The 18,920-nt window shown below is 44.6% G+C and overlaps 2 protein-coding genes across 3 annotated transcripts in view; one reads left to right on the top strand and one right to left on the bottom strand.

The window, feature by feature from the left end:
- Positions 1 to 486: 486 nt before the first annotated feature.
- On the bottom strand, positions 487 to 6,062 carry TEN1 (TEN1 subunit of CST complex). Its single transcript, XM_039502097.1, has 5 exons — positions 5,856 to 6,062; positions 3,792 to 3,956; positions 3,500 to 3,657; positions 1,387 to 1,559; positions 487 to 659 (listed from the first exon to the last, which is right to left on the bottom strand). Exons 2-4 carry the CDS (start codon positions 3,878 to 3,880, stop codon positions 1,423 to 1,425), a joined length of 384 nt encoding a protein of 127 aa, XP_039358031.1. The 5' UTR covers positions 3,881 to 3,956; positions 5,856 to 6,062; the 3' UTR covers positions 487 to 659; positions 1,387 to 1,422.
- A 1,603-nt stretch (positions 6,063 to 7,665) lies between these two features.
- The window catches only part of ACOX1 (acyl-CoA oxidase 1), a 33,560-nt gene continuing 22,305 nt past the window's right edge, over positions 7,666 to 18,920 (top strand). Inside the window, exons 1-2 of one of the 2 annotated variants that reach the window (XM_039501245.1) lie at positions 7,666 to 7,904; positions 8,949 to 9,108. In XM_039501245.1, coding sequence (XP_039357179.1) covers positions 7,796 to 7,904; positions 8,949 to 9,108 — 269 coding nt within the window. In that variant the 5' untranslated portion in view covers positions 7,666 to 7,795. The remainder of the gene's footprint in view (positions 7,905 to 8,948; positions 9,109 to 18,920) is intronic. The other variant, XM_039501244.1, reaches the window with a different exon arrangement.

The following is an 18,920-nucleotide window of genomic DNA, read 5'->3' on the forward strand; positions in this document are numbered from 1 at the left end:
GTGGACCTGCCGCAGTCATGCCTGCGGGAGGTCCACCGGAGCCCTGGGACGACCGGACCTGCCGCAGGCATGACTGCGGACGGTTCGCTGGTCCCGCGGCTCGGCTGGACCTCCCGCATGACTGCGGCAGCTCAACCCGAGCCGCCGGACGAGCGAACAGTCCGCAGCTGCGGGAGGTCCAGCTGAGCCGCGCGACCAGCGGAGCCTCCGCAGTCATGCCCGCGGCAGGTCCGCTGCTCCCGCGGCTCGGGGGCACCTCCCGGGCATGACTGCTTGGGGCGGCCAAATTTGTAGAGCCGCCCCTGGGCTTTGATAAACAGATGGGTCTTGTACTGTGTTCTGAAGGTGTAGACAGGCCTTGATGTCCTCCTCCTGTAGCTCTTCCAAAGCCAGGGACCCTTGAAGAAACCCATTATTAAAGAACAACACCCGGACTCAGTTCCCTGTGTCTTCAGCAGAGTTGCAGCAGGGATGAATTCAGGCCCCTTAACATGAATGCAGTTTTTAATCACTAACAGAAGCAGGCTGCATGCTCTTTTCATCTCCTTGATTTATGAACATTTCACTCAAAGAACACATTCAATACAATAATAAAACAGACAATTTAGATTTTCTTAAGGGAAAGCACCTCCAGGCTCAGACTCTCTCCTACTCTTGTCCTGTAAAGGAGGGAAACAAATGACTAACCTCTGTCTGCGGGGCACCACAATTTTATATTTCAGAATTCATTGGGCCAAATTCCTTCCTCAAACACAACTCCCACTGACGTCAACAGACACTGTCCACGCTCGTCTGTCTGAGATATTGACTTTAACTGCAAAGATGCACCAACTAGTGCAATTAATTAGTGCAGCATTTTCTTGTTTCTAGAGGCCTGGGTTCAAATCCTGACTCAGCTCTTGCGTGATGAGGATTTGGTCTTGTCCTCTGGGAGGATTTTCTTAAAGTTGCCATTCAATTCAGCATGCTTCCCAGTCTCTTTTCCAGACAGGCTTGAGCACTGGAAGCGTGGGAGTTTGTAAGGGTCAGGACTGAGGTACACTGGCAGAGCTGTATGGGGCCCACGACTGGAATAGTGGAGGGTATTTCAGATTAGGTCTGAGGCTTATTGACAGAAGTGTGAGGGTGAACCAGCTTAAACCCCGGTATCCACGACTTTCACAGGTACTCAGTTCATCCCATCAATGTGACAGGACAGAAAAGAGTGATTTAAAAATGAGCCCCTGAAAACACCTAAGGCAAATGCACATTCAGAGGATATCCAAAACCTGAAATACGGTAGAAAGGGACAGCAACCTCGGAACCAGACTGGGGCTCATGGTGCCAAAACAGCAGAATATCAGCAGGGTGCAGAGAAGGACGGAAGGCAAGTGATGCATTTGAGACCTGGACTCAGTCCAACACCACCTTCCTCCAGCAAGGCTAGGAGGCACTGCTCTCCACCTGCCCCTGTCTCTCTTGGAAATATCGCCGCTGCTCCTGTATTGCCTGCTCCAGCAAGGGCAGATTCATCCCTTCCACGCACATCAGCACCCGAGCCTTCAGCACAGGCCTCTCGCCTGCAAATATAAAATAATGAATGCAGCTTCTTGAGAGGAGAACTGTTACGTAGCATCTTTTGCACAGACTGAACCCCCACTGTTACATGCTAGGACTTGAAAGAGAAATTGAGAGAGAGGCAGGAGAAAATAAGGGGTAGAGCTGAACTTTAGAAGTAGGTGGAGAATGACTGAAGCAGAGAGTTATGGGGAGATTGTTCCATAGAGCAGGAGCTGTGGCAGGCCAGGAGTCCTGGGTTCTGAAACTAGCCCTGTCGCTGACTAGCTGTGGGACTTTCTGGTCTTAGTCCTGTTTCACTGCCTCACCTGCAAAATGGGAACAATTCCCTGTGAGACTGAAATCATTCATGTTTAGACTGTGCTTGGAGACAGTCAGCTGGAAGGCAATCCAGAAAGGCACGCTGTGACAAATCAGGTATGTAATAAGTCTCAAGCTAATTAAGAAGAATTCCAGTCACGGATAATTATTATTACAAGGTGTTGCCTGGGACAAAGCCACTCAGCTTCACTTGGCAGTCATACAGCCAAGCCAAGATTTGCTTTATACATCTTATAAATGTAAATAAAATGATCCGCAGGCCACCATAGCAAATTGGATCTGGCGCCCTTCATCACCGAGCTTGTCGGCTTGCTTTAACGCCTCCCATTCCATGCCTCGGCGTGGGGATGTATTTGTGATGCTCTGAGGGAAGGAGAAGAGGCGCAAAGATTTCTAAGTTGTGGCTCAAGGTAAACAGCATGTTACAATGCAGTGAGTTAAATGTGTTTGCAAATTACAAAATACAGACACAAAGGCAATTACAGGCTGGAGAGTTATTGAAAATTCAGGGTTGGGATAGAAAGGTTTGCGGGGGGGGGGGTGTGGGGGGGAATTCTCCTTAATTTCCCAGGGTACATGTGCAGACACACATCCCTGCTGCTTTAGCTGTGTAGAAATTGCACCTTGCTCACTGTGTTGGCGCTCAATGCACAAGCATCGGGTCCTGTTTGTGGAGGTATGTGAATCCCAAATGATAAGGATAGAAAATATTTGTCTCTGTGGCACCTTCCCTCCGAGGATCTCCAAGCACTTTATAGGCTAATCAGTCCTCACAGCAACACTGTTAGCCTAATAATTATCCTCCTCGTTTTACAGGTGGGGAAACTGAGGCACGGGACAGGGGCATGACTTTCCCAAGGTCCCACAGTAAGTCAATGGCAGAGTCAGAAATAGAACCCAGATCTCCTGACCCTCAGTCCTGTACTTTAAAACCAACCTTCCTCCCTATAACATGGGTTCGCTGCAATTCATTTCAGCTAAAACATTCATTTTAAAATACACTTGTTGGTTTTAACATCTGTGCTTTCAATGAGTGAAACGATATTACTCTACGATCAAACATGTCTTCTAATGTTGCCACTTCCTAAGACTTTGAAACACAAACACGCTGAGCTGCACTTGGCCGTCCCAAGCCTCCGCAGGGAACACCAGTTTCCCTGTAACCAACTGATTAACTGCACAGTGATATCAAAGAGCAGCGATCACAGGGTTCCGAGATACGGCTATCTTTTAGAGAGGAAAGGTCCTTTATCATAGCCACAAAAGTAGTAATATTTGGCATTTCTATAGCGCCTTTCATGTGCCAATCTCAAAGTACTTTATGAAGGTGGATAAGGCTATTATACTTGGGGAAACAGAGGCACAGAGCGGAGGAATGATTTGCCCAAGGTCACACAGGAAATCAGTGGCAGAGTTGGGAATAGAACCTGCTCTAACTATAAGACATGCTGTGTCTCAGAGCAAGTTTGAATGATTTTCTTCACCTAATAGAACAGTTGCTTGGGGTGGAGAGGGAGAGCATAGGAGGCCAGAGGCCTAACTGGTGCATGTTTTTTTCCTTTTCCCCAGACAAACAGACAGCTACTTCTTTCACATAAGGAGAAAACAAAGAAGCACTTACCATCCCTCTGCTCAATCTCTCCTAGAGCCACATATAGGGATCCAAGCTGGGCTTGGAACGGTTCCACAAATTTGGTGCAAACACAGACCTGGTGCTGGACTGAACTGTGCAGGGCTGTCAGGATGGCTTCAGACTGGACCATGTCATAACAGTGTAACCTGAAACACAATCGATTCAGTGAACTCAGCAGCAGGGACCCTAAAAAGTGAGGATGCAAGGAAGAAAAAAGGAAATACAGACGTGACAGAGACACTACTGAAAGTAGCACTGGTCTGAAAAAAGCTGCTCTCACCTGCCAAATGTTCGCAGTGTCTCCCCATCGGCGACTGATCCAGAGTTAATCTCCCAAGGAAAATAATAAACACCAGGACTGGGCAGCATCTTGCACAGCACAGACAAAATTCTGGGCAGGTATTTAAAGGGATGTTACTCAACCTTCATAGGCCCCAAAATGTACCTACAAAAAAACCCAATGGATGCATTAAGCCTGTGTGGTATCTTATAACTGTAGCCATTACACCTGTTAAATGTCTTTGACCAGAACCCAAGCAGGCCTGTTTAAGCAGACTGGCTTTGCTGAGAATACCACTGTGAAGGCAGGGAACTGTTCAGCTTGGACGTACCCTGTTCAGAAGGCAGTGAGACATGGGTCTCCCCATCGGAGGTGATGGCCAGGGGAACCAAAAGCCTGAGTGAGTGAGTGAAAACAGGTGCATCTGCCCTGCACTCTGACAAGTAACACACAGACTTTCTGTTGGGTGATGACCCAAATCAGTCAGTTGACCGCATCCTGAAGCTAAGTACCTATTAGTAAGAAAGCATGTGTGCTTGTGCATGTGTTTTAAAGACTATCACAGATGTGTGGGTGTTGTAACAGGTTCCAAACACAATTGTTGCAGAATAGTTTTAAAACTGAACAAGTTACTTTTGTTAACTGGGATTATAGAACACGGTGCATATATCTACCATAGCTAATGGTTTCACCCGGCCTTTCAAGTTCTAGGTGTATGCAGACATAAGACAAAGTGTGCAAGCTTTTTGAACTGTCACAAACATAGGCGATTAGCTTAGGTTGTTAGGATGTGACTAACCCTCCTACAACTAAAATAATTAATTGGGAAATAGGCTAAGAAGGTTGACTAATGTAGATCTACTGGGAAGAAGACCTTGGTGATTTGGCATGTAAATAACTTATCAAATTTGTTTTGTGATCTAGCAGCGGATGTTTTTTCCTCTGAGTTAGCAGCACTAGAGTTGATAACCAATTGGCATGAGTGAGGCCCTATCCTTAGGGACTCTGTCAAAAATCTAAACAAAGTCACCTTTCCAAATTAGTAATTATCAATGTTTTCTACTGCAGCTGTGTAACTTGAGTCCGAAATCTGAAGGGCTATACTGACTAACTTTCTAATTTAGTAATAACAGAAAGTAAATGGAGTTAGACCTATCTACACGCAGTCTGCATTTGACATATAGGTTCTACAAATGAAGGAGTCCTGGTCAAGACAAGATTGTTCCCTGTCATACATTTATTACTGTATTGAACCACCTACTTTCAAATAGGGTTTCATGCACTTCCCACTGTCATGTTAAAGAAAACTTGCTTCAGAAGTAGCAGACAGGGTAGTCTCACTTTACTACTCTCATCTCTGGCATGTTGGGATCAGGCTATTTAGGGTTTACTATTGGTATTAAAGTTTCAGGAACCATTGGGGAGTGGGGCTGGAGTGTGGGGGAGGCAGGGCCTCAGAAAGGGGCAGGGAGTGGGGCCAGGGTGTTCAGTTTTGTGCAATTAGACAGTTGGCAACCCACAGCAGCAGCAATTGACTGGGGAAGGAGGGAAGCAAAAGAGTGAGCGATGGAAAGAGGAGACTGCGAAGGGGGGAAGAAGGGAGAACAAGGAGGGGGAACTGGAGGGTTTGGGGGCAGTCTGTGAGGAAAGGATAGCTAGCAAGAGTTCAGGGGACCCGAAGGTGTATAATGGGGTCAAGGGGTTTGTGCTCCAACATTCTGCAGGAACAGTGTCTCTTCTCCCAAAATCTGGGGGTCACCTCATGTTCAGTGCTATAGCACATTAGCCATTTACCTCCTGCGGCTTAGTCGGGAACTTCAGTCATTCATGCTAAGGGGAGCCTAACTCACCACACAACCTGGCAGGGCTGCTCCCCCCACATTTTGTGTCACGTGTCTGTTTCCTTAGCTCACCCCATTCCCCACCCTTTTGCCTCTGATTTCTCTTTCAGGATCTTTAGGGCCTGCTCTGTAGTTTTCTCACCCTCCGTTAGGGTCTCTGTGACCCTCCCTCATTCTCTTGGGACCCTTGGGGGAAGAGGTCATACAATGCACTGCCCCTTACCTGTCTCCCTGGGACGTTTGCTTACACACACACACCAGGAACTTGGAAGCTAGAAAGAGCTCTGCAATAAATCTCCTCCCTCTGCCTTCCCACGTGGCCAGGCGGCTGGCCACATGATTAGAAGAAATTGCTCAGCCCAGTCTTCGCTTGTAGGTGGCAGCTGCAAAGCCCTGCAGAGGAGCTTATGCCAGTGAATGTGCATAGGCGGGTTCTCCCAGCTATTTAAAGAATGTCTGCCTCCCTTAATCACTCCCTCTGCTTTGTGCCAATGATGTGTTGCAACCCGTGGCTTTAATAGTTATTGGCTCCTTCCCACATATTTCTGAAAAATGTATTACACAGGTGCATTGGACAGGGGGCAGTCACAGTTTCTGAAGGTAGGAGGCTAGATATGCATCTAAAATAGAGAAATCCAGGCCAGTAACTTATGTTTAGTACCTATACAATGTTATGAAGCTAATGGGCTACACTTTATCCGTTTCACCAGTTATATTTATTTGTGTTGATTTTAAAATTAAATTGTGAAATAATCTTCCTGGAGAGGTACCACGTTGGTGGATAGCGGAGGGGACTGGGAATGCTACCTGGATTCTATTTCCAGCTCTGATGTTACTGGCAGTGGACTAGTTTATGCTCAGTTTGAATGCCCATTTATCTAATTTAGTCTGAAAACTGATTTCATTAAATCGATGCAGTTTTTGGTATGAACACTTTTAACTCATCTTAAGAAGGCTTTATATCAAATTAGTTTATTTTGTTTTGTAACTGCATTGCAGTGCTTAGCATAATAGCACCCAGACCTGTTTGCAATATGTTAAATAACAAATGTGCACTTAATAATAGAATGATGTAGCTGTAACCGATAAAGCCCTGCACAGTTATGTTTCTGTTCTGATTTACTGCTGTGACTCTCAAGGTGTACGTGGGATCTCCAGTACTATAGCTGTGCAGTGGTTGCAGGAATGCACTGCTAGAGCCCTAAAATGTCATCGTTCTTTGCAATTAATTCATCGGACTGCACTAATTGCATCACAGAGCCCTGAAATAGTTACTTGTTGCAATGCATTTAGTTCCACCCATTGTATATGCAGGGTGGGACTGATTGTGATTTCAACAACAACAAAAACTTGCCTGGCACATTATGCAATTTATACCAAAGTTCAAAAACACAAGAACCTCAGGGGCCGTTTGGAGGTATATCCAGCATCTGCTCAGGATGTAGCACGTCACTTGTGTCTATTTGCCAGTGCTATCCATTCCTGCTATGGCAGCTAGTTCCTTCAAAGTGTAGATGATCAGATCTAGGGGCTGTTTTTTCCCCCTTGTTGTGTTTTAAGACACAGCCTTTTAACGTCTTAACCCATTGATCGTCCCCCTCCTGAGCACAATAACTCCTGCCTCAACCTTTCCCTGGTATGCGGTGTTCCCCTCAAGAGTTGTCACCTACTAGGCCGTGGGCCATGGCTCCAGTGTTTAATTTGTAACGAAAGAGGTGCTGGAGCTCAAGCAATTTTTTTTCTTTCATAACCGATACAGCAAACCCAGAGCCAGGGCCCAGCCCTGGCACAAATTCAGCTACTTGGCCCGAGCCCCACTCCCCCTTTGCACCTTGCGCTAGGGGTAAAGGACCTGCTGGGGCAGAGGTTCGCTCGCCCTGAGCACACCGGTGAATGAACCCTGGCCCCGCCCCCTGCAAAGAGCTAGTTTAGCGCTAGACTACAACGCAGTCACCCAGCAGGCCCTTGCGCATGCGCGCGTGGTGAGTGACGGAGCCGCGCGCCAATCGCTTTCTTTTCGTGTCGCCGCCCTCCCACGTACCACGCAGGGGGGCGGGGCTGGGAGCGCGGCTCGCTGCTCCCCGGGTGCTGTCGCCGTTGCCGCTCATTCAGGCTGTGCGAGCCGGGAGGGAGTCACGCAGTCGGGGAGCTGTTGCCATCGCAATGAACAAGGACCTGCGCAGGGAGCGTGACTCGGCCTCCTTCAACCCCGAGCTCCTCACCCACCTCCTGGATGGGGGCGCCGAGCGGACCCGGCGCCGCAGGGAGATCGGTGAGCGCCTGAGCCCCCACGGGCTGTGAGGGGACCCCCACTCCTCAGGGGGCGGAGCCGCTCCCGGCGCCCCTCCTCCACGGGCTGTGAGGGGACCCCCCCTCCTCACGGGGCGGAGCCGCTCCCGGCGCCCCTCCCCCATGGGCTCTGAGGGGACCCCGGCGCCCCTCCCCCACGGGCTCTGAGGGGACCCCTCCTCCTCACTGGGCGGAGCCTCCCCCGGCGCCCCTCCCCCACGGGCTCTGAGGGGACCCCCCCTTCCTCACAGGACGGAGCTGCCCCCGGCGCCCCTCCCCCACGGGCTCTGAGGGGACCCCCCTCCTCACGTTGGGGTACTCCCCTACCCCTCTCTGTGCCCAGTTTAAGACCCCCCCCCACACTGGATCCTGGGGCGCTCCCATTCCTGTGTGCGTACTACCCCCGGGAGCTCCATTGCGGGGTTTGTAGTATTGCCCTTCTCCCCGCCAGGTAAGTTGGACACCACATTTGGGGAAATCTTCCATCTTCTGTCCCTAGATAAGGCAAGGTGCTCATAGGTAGGTGCTTGATACTGCTTCCTGCCCCCTGCCTTATACCCAGGGGCCCCATATGGGAAAGGATGGTCCAGTGGTTAGGGCACTAGCTTAGGACTGGGTTCGTTTCCTTGTTCTGCCACAGACTTCCTGTGTGACCTTGAGCAAGACATTTAGTGTCTCTGTGCCTCAGTTCCCCACTTGTAAAATGTGGCTAATGTAGCACTTCTCTACCTAACAGGGGTGCTACAAGGCTAGATACACTACAATAACGGGAACCATATGAGTACCTTAGTGCCTTGTGGTGCCATACCAGTGAATTACTGACTAAAAGGTGCTTGAACATGCACTTAATGTGAAAATGATCCACCGCAAGAAGTAATTTGACTAGCAAATGCACCTGAACTTGCTTCAGATTTTAGGATCTCAGGGCTGGGCATAACAATCCTTATAGTTTTACCCTTCCTCATGGGATGACTGTTTTGATCTCTTGACCATTAATTACTTTTCTGTGCTTCCCTTGTGCCCTCAGAAGCCTTAGTTCTGAATGATCCAGACTTCCAGCATGAGGATTTGAATTTCCTCTCCCGCAGCCAGCGCTATGAGGAGGCCATCAGGAAGAGCGCCCTGATGGTGGTGAGGCTAAGAGAGTATGGGATTGCAGATCCTGATGAAATCTACTGGTTTAAAAGGTACCTGACTCTGATGCAAAGCAGATGCTGGAATAAAATTCTTCTGCATCATCGATGAAATCAGAGCTTTTCAATTTTTGAAAGCAAACTAGGAACCTGAGCCGTAGCCCCCATGTCTTGACTTCAGTGTGGTCTTTGACACAAGCCCTAATTCCCTAGGGATCAAATCTATTGACTACAGTGTCGATCCATTTCCTCAGACTCCTTTATTATAAACCTAGCAATGATCAAATCTTCTGTAATGCCAAAGATAGTAAAAATTTCCCTTAAGATGAAAATCTGGTTCTTAGTCATTCTAAATTAACCATAAGGAATTAAATATTTTGACTGTTTTAATTAATGGGGTAAATGAGATCACTGTCTTTAACGTACGTCTATGAAGCTGATTACTTCACTTTGTAAATAGAGCTATTGTATTATCATTGTTGAAGAGGTCCTAAGACAATTTTCAGACAAAACAATGCTTTTGAGTTTGAAATGTTTCTTTTAGCCCAAAGAATTAAAGTCTGACCTTTCATTTAGCTGATCTCTTATATTTTTTGTATTATCCAAAGTTGGGGAAAAAAAGTCTTTGACAGCTGAATTAGAGTCTAACTTGCCATGAACTTAGCTCTGAATATGGTTAAGCACCTTTGACACAGTTTAAGAAACTTAGTTGGGAAATCGATGTCTGACGTAGCTTTCAGTTAACGCCTTCAAAGAGTGACTGCAAAGTTAAATACCTAGGCGCAAAGGCATGAGTGTACTTGGAGATGTATTCATTTAAATAAATATGCATCTGATTGTACCTACTAAGAGCTCAGTCCAACTCCTATTGAAATCCATGGAAACACTGGATTGGACAGATAGACCAAATTCATTAAGATTCACTGTCCCATCAAAAATGGTTGTAGTTCCCAAGATAAATCAGGGGTTCTAAATCTCTTGGCATAGTTGTTCTGGAAAGTGATTCTTTTGGAAGTGCTCTTTCAACACGGAATATATCTTTTTTTTTTAAATGTATATTCAAATTCATTGTTGATTAGAAAACTTAGATACTTATGGTAAACTCTAATTCACTTGTCCTGGGTGAGGCTTTTTTATTTTTTTTTAATGGAGTAAAATATCACTTCTCAATTATTCTTATGGAAAAAGAGTAGGCAAGTAGATCTTGTGGCCTTGGGAGCAAATTTTCATGATTTTTTTTGCAATGTAAATACTGTACATTGGGAACAGCTGATAAAACTATTTTTACAGAAATTGGAGTGTTCTCAGCTACATGTGTAACAGGATACATTTGGTCTTTGATGTACAGACTTGGATTTATAGATGTATTTCGGGTCCAGTGAATTATTCTAACTTAAATGAATAAGACTATTTAGTATTTTATATATGGAATATAATTCAGTTATTTGTACGTAGCAGTTCCCATTTTCTCTCTTGTAAGGTAGCCCTTTTTGTATATTTTTCTGAATTGTACAAAACATTATAATTCTTCCAATGAGGAAATTCAAAGTGGAGGTGGTGTTTGCACTAACAATCCTATGTTGTTGCAGTGTTATGGATGACAATATAGGACTTGATCTAAATTCCACTGCAGTCAGTAGACCATAAATTCAAATGGGTGTGGCTCAGGCTCTAACTGCAAAATTCAGGAAGTCCAAAGTTATCGTTCTGGCAACAGCCTTAGCTTCTTCATATGTCACACATAATTAATGCAGAAAACTTAGCATATGCAGTAATAAAGTACAGTACTATATGTATGTGTATTGAAGTAGGGATTTATGTGGAAACTGTAACTGAGTTTCCTTCTACTCTGTGTTTAAATTGTTTAACATAATATACTAATATACAGGAGGATTTTGGTATTGAGTTAATATGCAGAAGAAATTAAGGGGACGATTTCACTTGCTTTACAACTGACAAAATGGGAGCAGATGTTGAAATTTGTGCTGAGCAAAAGTTTTTTTTCTTAATCAAAGATAATATGTAACTATACTTGAGGCAAAATGTAACAAAGTCCAGTAATTGCTCCGTTGATTTCTGGCTACAGGTCAGTGTTTGTATTTGAGTATCCTCCATTTGTCATGTACCTAAGTTATGTACAAGGGCTAGTAGCATAAGACTCCGTTACTGAATTGCTACATAATTTTGGGCAACTTTTTGCTTCATTTTCCTTATCTGTCAGATGGGAATAATACTTCACCAGGGGTATGGTGAGGCTTCACTAACATTCTGGAAATAATTTGTGGTCCTTTATTTAAGGGCTTATCCACACAGGGAGTTAGAGTGAAATAGCTGTTGTGCTTTCAGTTCACACCTTAACTTATTTTGTAATAGCTTTCTCACATAGACAAAAGCTAAGTGCAAAGTGTTTTTATGGTTGCCAGTCAGACTCTCAGTTATGGAAGTTGAAATATTTTTGTAACAAACCTTGTTTTCACACACTAAATGTTCAAAAAAAATTCAGCTTCTGGGTTGAAATGTTCTGTCCACATGGGAATTGTTTTTGAAAATTTGAGCAAATTCCTTCAGTAGCTTATGTAGCCTACAGGAACTTTTTAAAAAACAAAAAAAATGACAGAACTTTGAACTTGGGACTTTGGTATGTGACTACCCTTTGTTGAACGACCTTCAACATCACGCTGGGAAGGTGGGAAGAACTGATTGGCTAACAAGCAATTGGAAAATACTTTTAAATATGCTTAATGAACATCTGTTAAGTCTTAGAGAGTATTAAACCCCTTTGGGGAATCAGAGAATGCAGAGGGTGCATTTCCAGACCTGCATAGTGTCTCTGGATATTCTGGGACAACATGGCTACAACTACACTGCATACATTCAGTATGGAGAGTGAAACCCGGCTCAATCATCAAACTTGAATGCCCAGGATTAGGAGGACTGAGTCAGCTGTCCTATGTTAGGGAATCCTGGACTTGAGTATTTACATTGTATTTTAACCCTATGTTAAGACTTTCCTAACCCATGCTTGAACCTAGGGCTCTGGCATCCACACTGCAGTGTGCAGACCCAAGTCAGAGTAAACATATCCCAGCATCCCTAGCCTCTCCCATCCCCAGAAATGTGGCTGCTCTAGCTCTAGGGCTATGGTGCACTGTGGGAAAACTTTACTCCCCTCCCTGCATGTTACTAGGAAGCAGCTGACTTTGCAAAAGGTTTGATGGTTCTCTCTCCATTGCAAACCCAGCAGGCTCGCTGATACTGTGCTTGCAGATCCGTGATCAGAAGAGAATGGGTTAACGTGACCTGAGCCGTTTACAGAGGGGAGTGTCTTCCATTTTCAATCTGGATTCCAGATTGTTGAGCTAGAGAGAGGATTAATGAAGTTGTTTCATGGAATTGTGGGATACTTCCAGCTGACTCCCGGGACCTGAGTCAAGCAGTGGGAGGGGGGCAATTGTGGCTTAGCATCCTGAAAATGTGGCATCATGTATTAACCTGGGTAGTTTTCCAGGGGTGGCCCCCTGCCGAGAGCCTCAGGTCCCCCAGCCTTGCGTGTCCCTCTCCACCTGGAACCCAGACAGGATCAACCCAGAAGGGCCCCGCACGTCCCCAGGCAACACCCCATGGGACAACAGTACATCCCATTGCCACCTAAACCCATCTCCCAAAAAGTTTGCATACACCTGGGAACAATGGCCCCTGTCTCTGAAGGAGGAAAACCTCCATCCATACTGCCAATGTTTACGGTTCCACTGGGAGGGAAAGAGTTTAACGTGCCATCTGAGTCAATGCTTCACATTGACAGCTGGCATTGGGATGTGGTTGCAGTGTTAGTCCCCGGATGGTGTAAAGTTCAACCTAATCCCCACAGTCCCAAATGGTGGTATGTCACGCATGTTACTCACTCATCCACACACACGACCCACCAGCATGGGGAGATAAATATTACCTGCCCTGAACAATTTGCAGCACCCCTCCTAAATTGTAGCCTCTTCCGCTTAGCTCCTAATCTTCAGGAAACAGTTCTTGGAAAACACCTCCACATCTCCCTCCACCAGCGGTGGGGGCAGATGTTACCCGCCACTAAATGAGAGGCAGCCACACAACACAGGATCCTCCTGAATGCCACCTTGGAAGCTGTAGACATTTACCTGCCCTTGACATGCTTTCAGGTCCCAGCCTTCCTTCCCAATTGTACTGGGGGGGAGCCACCCTCCAACTCGCCCTCCTCAGGCATACGTTGTCCTTGTCCCCCCCTGGAAAAGGCAGAGCATAGTGGCTCCTTGTGCAGGGGGCCATGAGAAACAAGAGGTTGGAACAATTGGAAAAGGCCATGGACTGGTCATAAGTGTGGATCTCACCCACCTGACAGTGGCCACCTGCCGCCCTCAGGCATACTGCCGAATTGGCTCTCCACACACGGGATACCTTACAGGGACTGATTAAGACCATAATTGAGGCCGGGAACCAGCTAACATGGGATTCAGTGTGCTCCCAGCTCCAATAATATTTAACCCAAGAAATCTGTAGCATGTTTGTGCTATATTGCTGTTTATGTAGAAGGCCAACAGTAACCCTAGCCACCGTATCAGAGGGCGGGTGGAAACTGAAATGGTGACCCCCTCACAACAAAATGTTGATTCGGGGTCAAGGCGGGGAGACTGTCACAGGCCCAAGGACTCAATCCCTCAGGGGGTCCCATGGGGAGGCAAAGCAGCATTGTATGTTGCTAACGTGGTCACAAGCATCGCAAGGCATTTCAGCGGAGGGTCAAAGGTGTGAGTGTGGATTGGAGGAATCCTTTGCAGGTTGTGAGAGGCCAAAAGGGGGAGGGAGGAAGAGAGCAGAGAACGGGGTAACTCAAAACCTCAGCTAGCTCTGTCTGAAGATAAAACGCTGGCCCCTGTCCAAGGTTATGGGCTCGAGAAAAGGTCGGCAGCTGCCCAGCCATGAGAAGAGGAGAACTAAATGGAGCAGTGCTGCAGAGATTGCAGTAAAGACGGTGAGATCAAATGAGACGGCGAAGGCCAACGGGGGAGGGCGGGGGCAAAGTCTCTGGAGCCGGTGTGTTTTGGGAATGCTGAGGAGGCCACAGCAAGCCGGTATGGACTGGTACAAAGAGCACCAGGAACAGAGGGCCCTAAAACGAAAACACTCCCAAAAGAACCCAGGACTTAAAAACCCTCCCGAGAGCCAAAGCAAGTTGGAGATCACAGCGGATGTTGGGTGACCCGTGCACGGGACAAGAACTCCCGTCCACCCCTCCCCCTCTTCTTAGGTTACACCCAGGCTTGGCCAGCCTCATGTCATGTGTGTGAGAGTATGAAAGTGGGTTAGGGCTGGGGTACTAACGCTTTCTTGCTTCCTTTGAGTGACATGGGAGCAGTCCAAACACTCTCTGCTGTTTTATTATTTTATTAATAAAGCTTTAAAACTTAGACACTTGGTGTGCTCTGTCATCTCCCCTAAAGATCCTGCGGCCTCAGCCTAATCACCTGATGCCCTGGGCAGATTGGTAACAGAAATCTGTCACAGCGTCTATGCTGCAAAGCAATAGGGCTCATACCGTGGGTTCCAGCTTAACTCGAGCTCGTGCCCTGCAAGGTCCTGGGACCCTGGTTCTGAGCCCTGGGTTAGCACAATTGTAGTGTAGATGCAAGCGGAGGAGGGGCTTAGGCTTAAACTCAGGCTCAAGCACAGGCTTACACTGCAGTGTAGACATACCCATAGAGCCAGGTGCATTGATTGGAATAAAAATAACTTAACATCACCCAGTTTATTCATGATTTAGATCAGCAAGCGCAGGAAACCTTGATTTAAATTGTTTTTTTGCACTTACACATTTTAGTTATTTTCCTAGAGAAAGGTTGACTTTTATTGTTTGGTAACCACTGACAGGTAACAAGCCTTGTTACTGAGGGGAGGAAGTGGCAGCAGTGGTATTATCTTGACTTTAGTAAGGCTTTTGATACTGTCTCTCATGACCTTCTCATAAACAAACTAGGGAAAACTAGCCTACATGGAGCTACTATAAGGTGGGTGCATAACTGGCTGGAAAACCATTCTCAAAGAGTAATCATCAGTGGTTCACATTCAAGCTGGAAGAGCGTATTTTGAGTGGGGTCTGGTTCTGTTCAACATCTTCTTAAATGATTTAGATAATGGCATAGAGAGTACACTTACAAAGTTTGTGGATGATCCCAAGCTTGGAGGGAATGCAACTGCTTTGGAGGATAGGATTGAAATTCAAAATGATCTGGACAAACTGGATAAATGGTGTGATGAAAATAGAATGAAATTCAGTAAGGACAAATACAAAGTACTCCATTTAGGAAGGAACAATCAGTTGCACACATACAAAAAGGGAAATGATTGCCTAGGAAGGAGTACTGCAGAAAAGGATCTGGAGGGGTTGTAGTACCTTAATAGCTAAATATGAGTAAACAGTGCAACACTGTTGCAAAAAAAGCAAACATCATTAAGGGATGTATCAGCAGGAGTGTGGTGTAAGTGACACAGGAGAAGTAATTCTTCCACTCTACTCTGTGCTGATAAGGCCCCAGCTGGAGTATTGTGTCCAGTTCTGGACACCACATTTCAGAAAATATTTGATTTTCTCCAATTTGTCCACAAGGAAAGGAACAAAAATGATTAAAGGTCTAGAAAACATGACCTATGAGCGTGAAAAATTGTTCTAATTAACATCTGAGAATAGGACAAGAAGCAATGAGTTTAAATTGCAGCAAGGGAGATGTGAGTTAGACATTCAGAAAAACTTCCGAAGTGTCAGGGTAGTTAAGCACTGGAACAAATTGCCTAGGGAGATTGTGGAATCTCTGTCATTGGCAGTTTTTAAGAACAGGTTAGACAACCACCTGTCAAGTTATAGTCTAGTTATTGGTGCTGCCTTGAGTGCAGGGGACTAGACTAGATGACCTCTCAAAGTCCCTTCCAGTCCTACTCTTCTGTTTTGATGTTGACTTGCAAATAAATAGTCTTTGCACTAAATTTGGTAGGTGTGGGGTTTGGGGTTTGTTTTGTTTGTTTTTTTAAACTAACCAGGAAGGTACACTATATCTATAGACATTTATTTAAGCAGTTGTATAAGTTATCTTACATTTATTCAGAGTCCTAATTTGTACAGTTTCCTTATTTTAAATAAGGAATGAATGATTTACCATTTTCTACTAGATGATTAATTTTTGCTTATTTGTATCAGGCTCTTTTTGGATGGACATTCAAATTCACTTAAATATATAAAAAACATTTTAAAGTTTGTTTTCTTTAACTAATAAAGCTTTCTGATAAGGATAAAAATTATCAAAGCATATTTTTGCATTTAAAACTAACTAACTTTAATAAATCAGTATTATCTGTAGTTGGTGAAATGAACTGATTGTTTCTAATCACTGTGTCCTTTGAGATTTTCAAACTAGTAGATCTCTTCTTCCCACCTAGTTTTTTGATAATACATTGGAAGAGGAAAACAAACTTTCCTGCTTTTTCAACTCTCTCATTCAAAATTAAGGAATCAACTAGTCATTGAACCAAACTAGTTGAATAACCTAAATGAAGAAAATATTCTCTCTGCATCTGCAGATGAGACTACTGCTTTCAAAAGCAAGTTTAGTGCTTCAACAAACTCTTGATTCCGGTTACTTAGCCAGTGACTTCCACCAGTTCAGAGGTTTGACTTTCTTTATAACAGCAACAAATATGCACTGCTTAGTATTTTTCAAATTAATTAAAATTATTTTAATAGATTGAGTAAATTTAGGCCTTAACATAGGTTGTCATAATTAAAATTTAAATTGTTTTCTAAATCTGTATGTAATTTAAATTTAAAAAATGATTTTTATTGTTTTTAATCTACCCTGCATAGAGAAATCTATAAGTATTGGACATATTTTAAAACTCTCTAGAATTTCCATTCAGATGTACAGAATGTCTTGTTTAAGAGTTTACTGAACTCAATGCTTTCTCTTTCCATTATTAACATTACACTATTTTACATAATCCCATCTGTAGCTAATCCTGTACAATGAGTAATGCATGTCTAACAATGAATAGGGCATGTCTAACAAATGATTTGTTGTCCTGAAGCACTTACACCGAAGGGACAAGTCTTTACTACACAGAGGAGGTGTGTTCAATGCTAAACAGAACAGATGAATACTGGAGAGCTTTTAGAAAAGAAGGTGTCTTGCAGACCCAAATCAGAGGCCATTTAATCTTGATGATATGCAGGAAACTGGGAGTGTGTGAATGGAGACAACAAGAACAGATGGGAGAAACTTATCCAGAGTGGAAAAGGAAGGTGGGGGGGAAGGGAAGAGATAGAAGACTGTGTGTGTGTTCTCTCTCTCTCTCTGGTTTCTGCATGCATCATGCTTACCATTAAGATTCAGAACATTTTGCAACATACGGAACCTCAATACTATGGCAAGGCCCCCGATTACCATGCATAGTAGTGTCCCAGTGTCCTCCACTATATTCAGCAATGGTGGATAGGTACATCACTTGGATTTTTCTGTTAGTATTCTTCGCAAAACAGTTCATTGCACTGACCTTTTAAATTTCAGAATTATCATCATACTGAGATCAATGGAAGCAGGTCAAACCTCAGTCCTATTACTTCAAGCTGTTTGTAGGCTGAGGAAGTCACTAAACTAAGTCATTCAGAAGGTTATCTCAACAATCTGAAGGGCTAGAAAAGTTGGGGAATTTTTTTAAGTAAAAGCTAAAAGCCTGTAACTGAGTTCTGCAGTGAGGGTGAGAGGAAGGATTTCACTGGCTGTGGAATCTCAGGAAACACAGTGCCTTGCTTATAACATACTTTGTTCCCAGATATGGAGGTTAATAAGTTGTGGTAAGATACCACAATTATGCTGTGTGGGTTGTCACTGGTTGCTTTGAAATTTGAAAAGATCTACATTACCAAACAGCGAGATAGAAATAATCTTACTTCTCTTCCTCCCACCCTGCCTTCTTGGGCTCTAGCAAAGAGTCTTGTCTTCATTTGCAGCCTGTGATGTTCAAGCAAAAAGCCCGAGTGTATATCAGTGTTCTCACTTCTATCGGTAGAACTTAAGATGTTTTCTATATACAGTAAAATTTTTCTTTGTGAAAGGAGTTGGAGGTGGCATTCACTTCCAGCAAGAAAACAAGTCCTGTCATCTAAGCAGTGTCCATGTTGCTCATTTTGGTTACTCTTTCCTTTCAGGCCCATGAAATCACGGGTTCAGGTCCCACAGCTGGACTTCAGCTTGTACCCAATGAGCCATCACACAGATCAGTACTGTACTAGAAGTTGAGGTGGGCGTTAAACTAAAGTTTGACTACTTTGCTTGTGATAGTTCCATCTATTTTGTTATGATTTTCATCACAAATTGTCATCAGAGTAGGCTAGTTCTTAATAAATAGTTCAGCTACTGAATTCCATCATACATCCTAGGGGAGAATTAGTTTGGATCCTCCTGCTCTCTTCAGTGAAGCTGAAGCAAGGTGGTTATTATGGAATTATTTTGCAATTTCCGTAACATTTTCCTTTATTCCTGGAGTTATACTTACGTCTTTGGCTAAAAGATGCATCAAATGAGCACTGCACCCATATGTTGCAAGTTTTCAGGTTCCCTTCCTTATCTCTGTGTATCGTCTCATCTTTGCTGCACTTGCAGCGTTGTTGGTGACAAAGATATATACTTGACTCTTGAATATTCGTTCACAGTTTTATAGCTTTTACTGCTGCTACTTTAAGTATCCTGCTGTATCAGTTGTTTTTGTAAGCTAGACAACGCCATCTCCTATTGTGACACAAGCACATATTACAGGAGCACTGCCACCCATCACAACTCAGATTAATGAATTTC

The sequence above is a fragment of the Mauremys reevesii genome, linkage group 15 (genome assembly GCF_016161935.1).
Source record: "Mauremys reevesii isolate NIE-2019 linkage group 15, ASM1616193v1, whole genome shotgun sequence".
In the NCBI taxonomy this organism is placed as follows: Eukaryota; Metazoa; Chordata; order Testudines; family Geoemydidae; genus Mauremys; species Mauremys reevesii.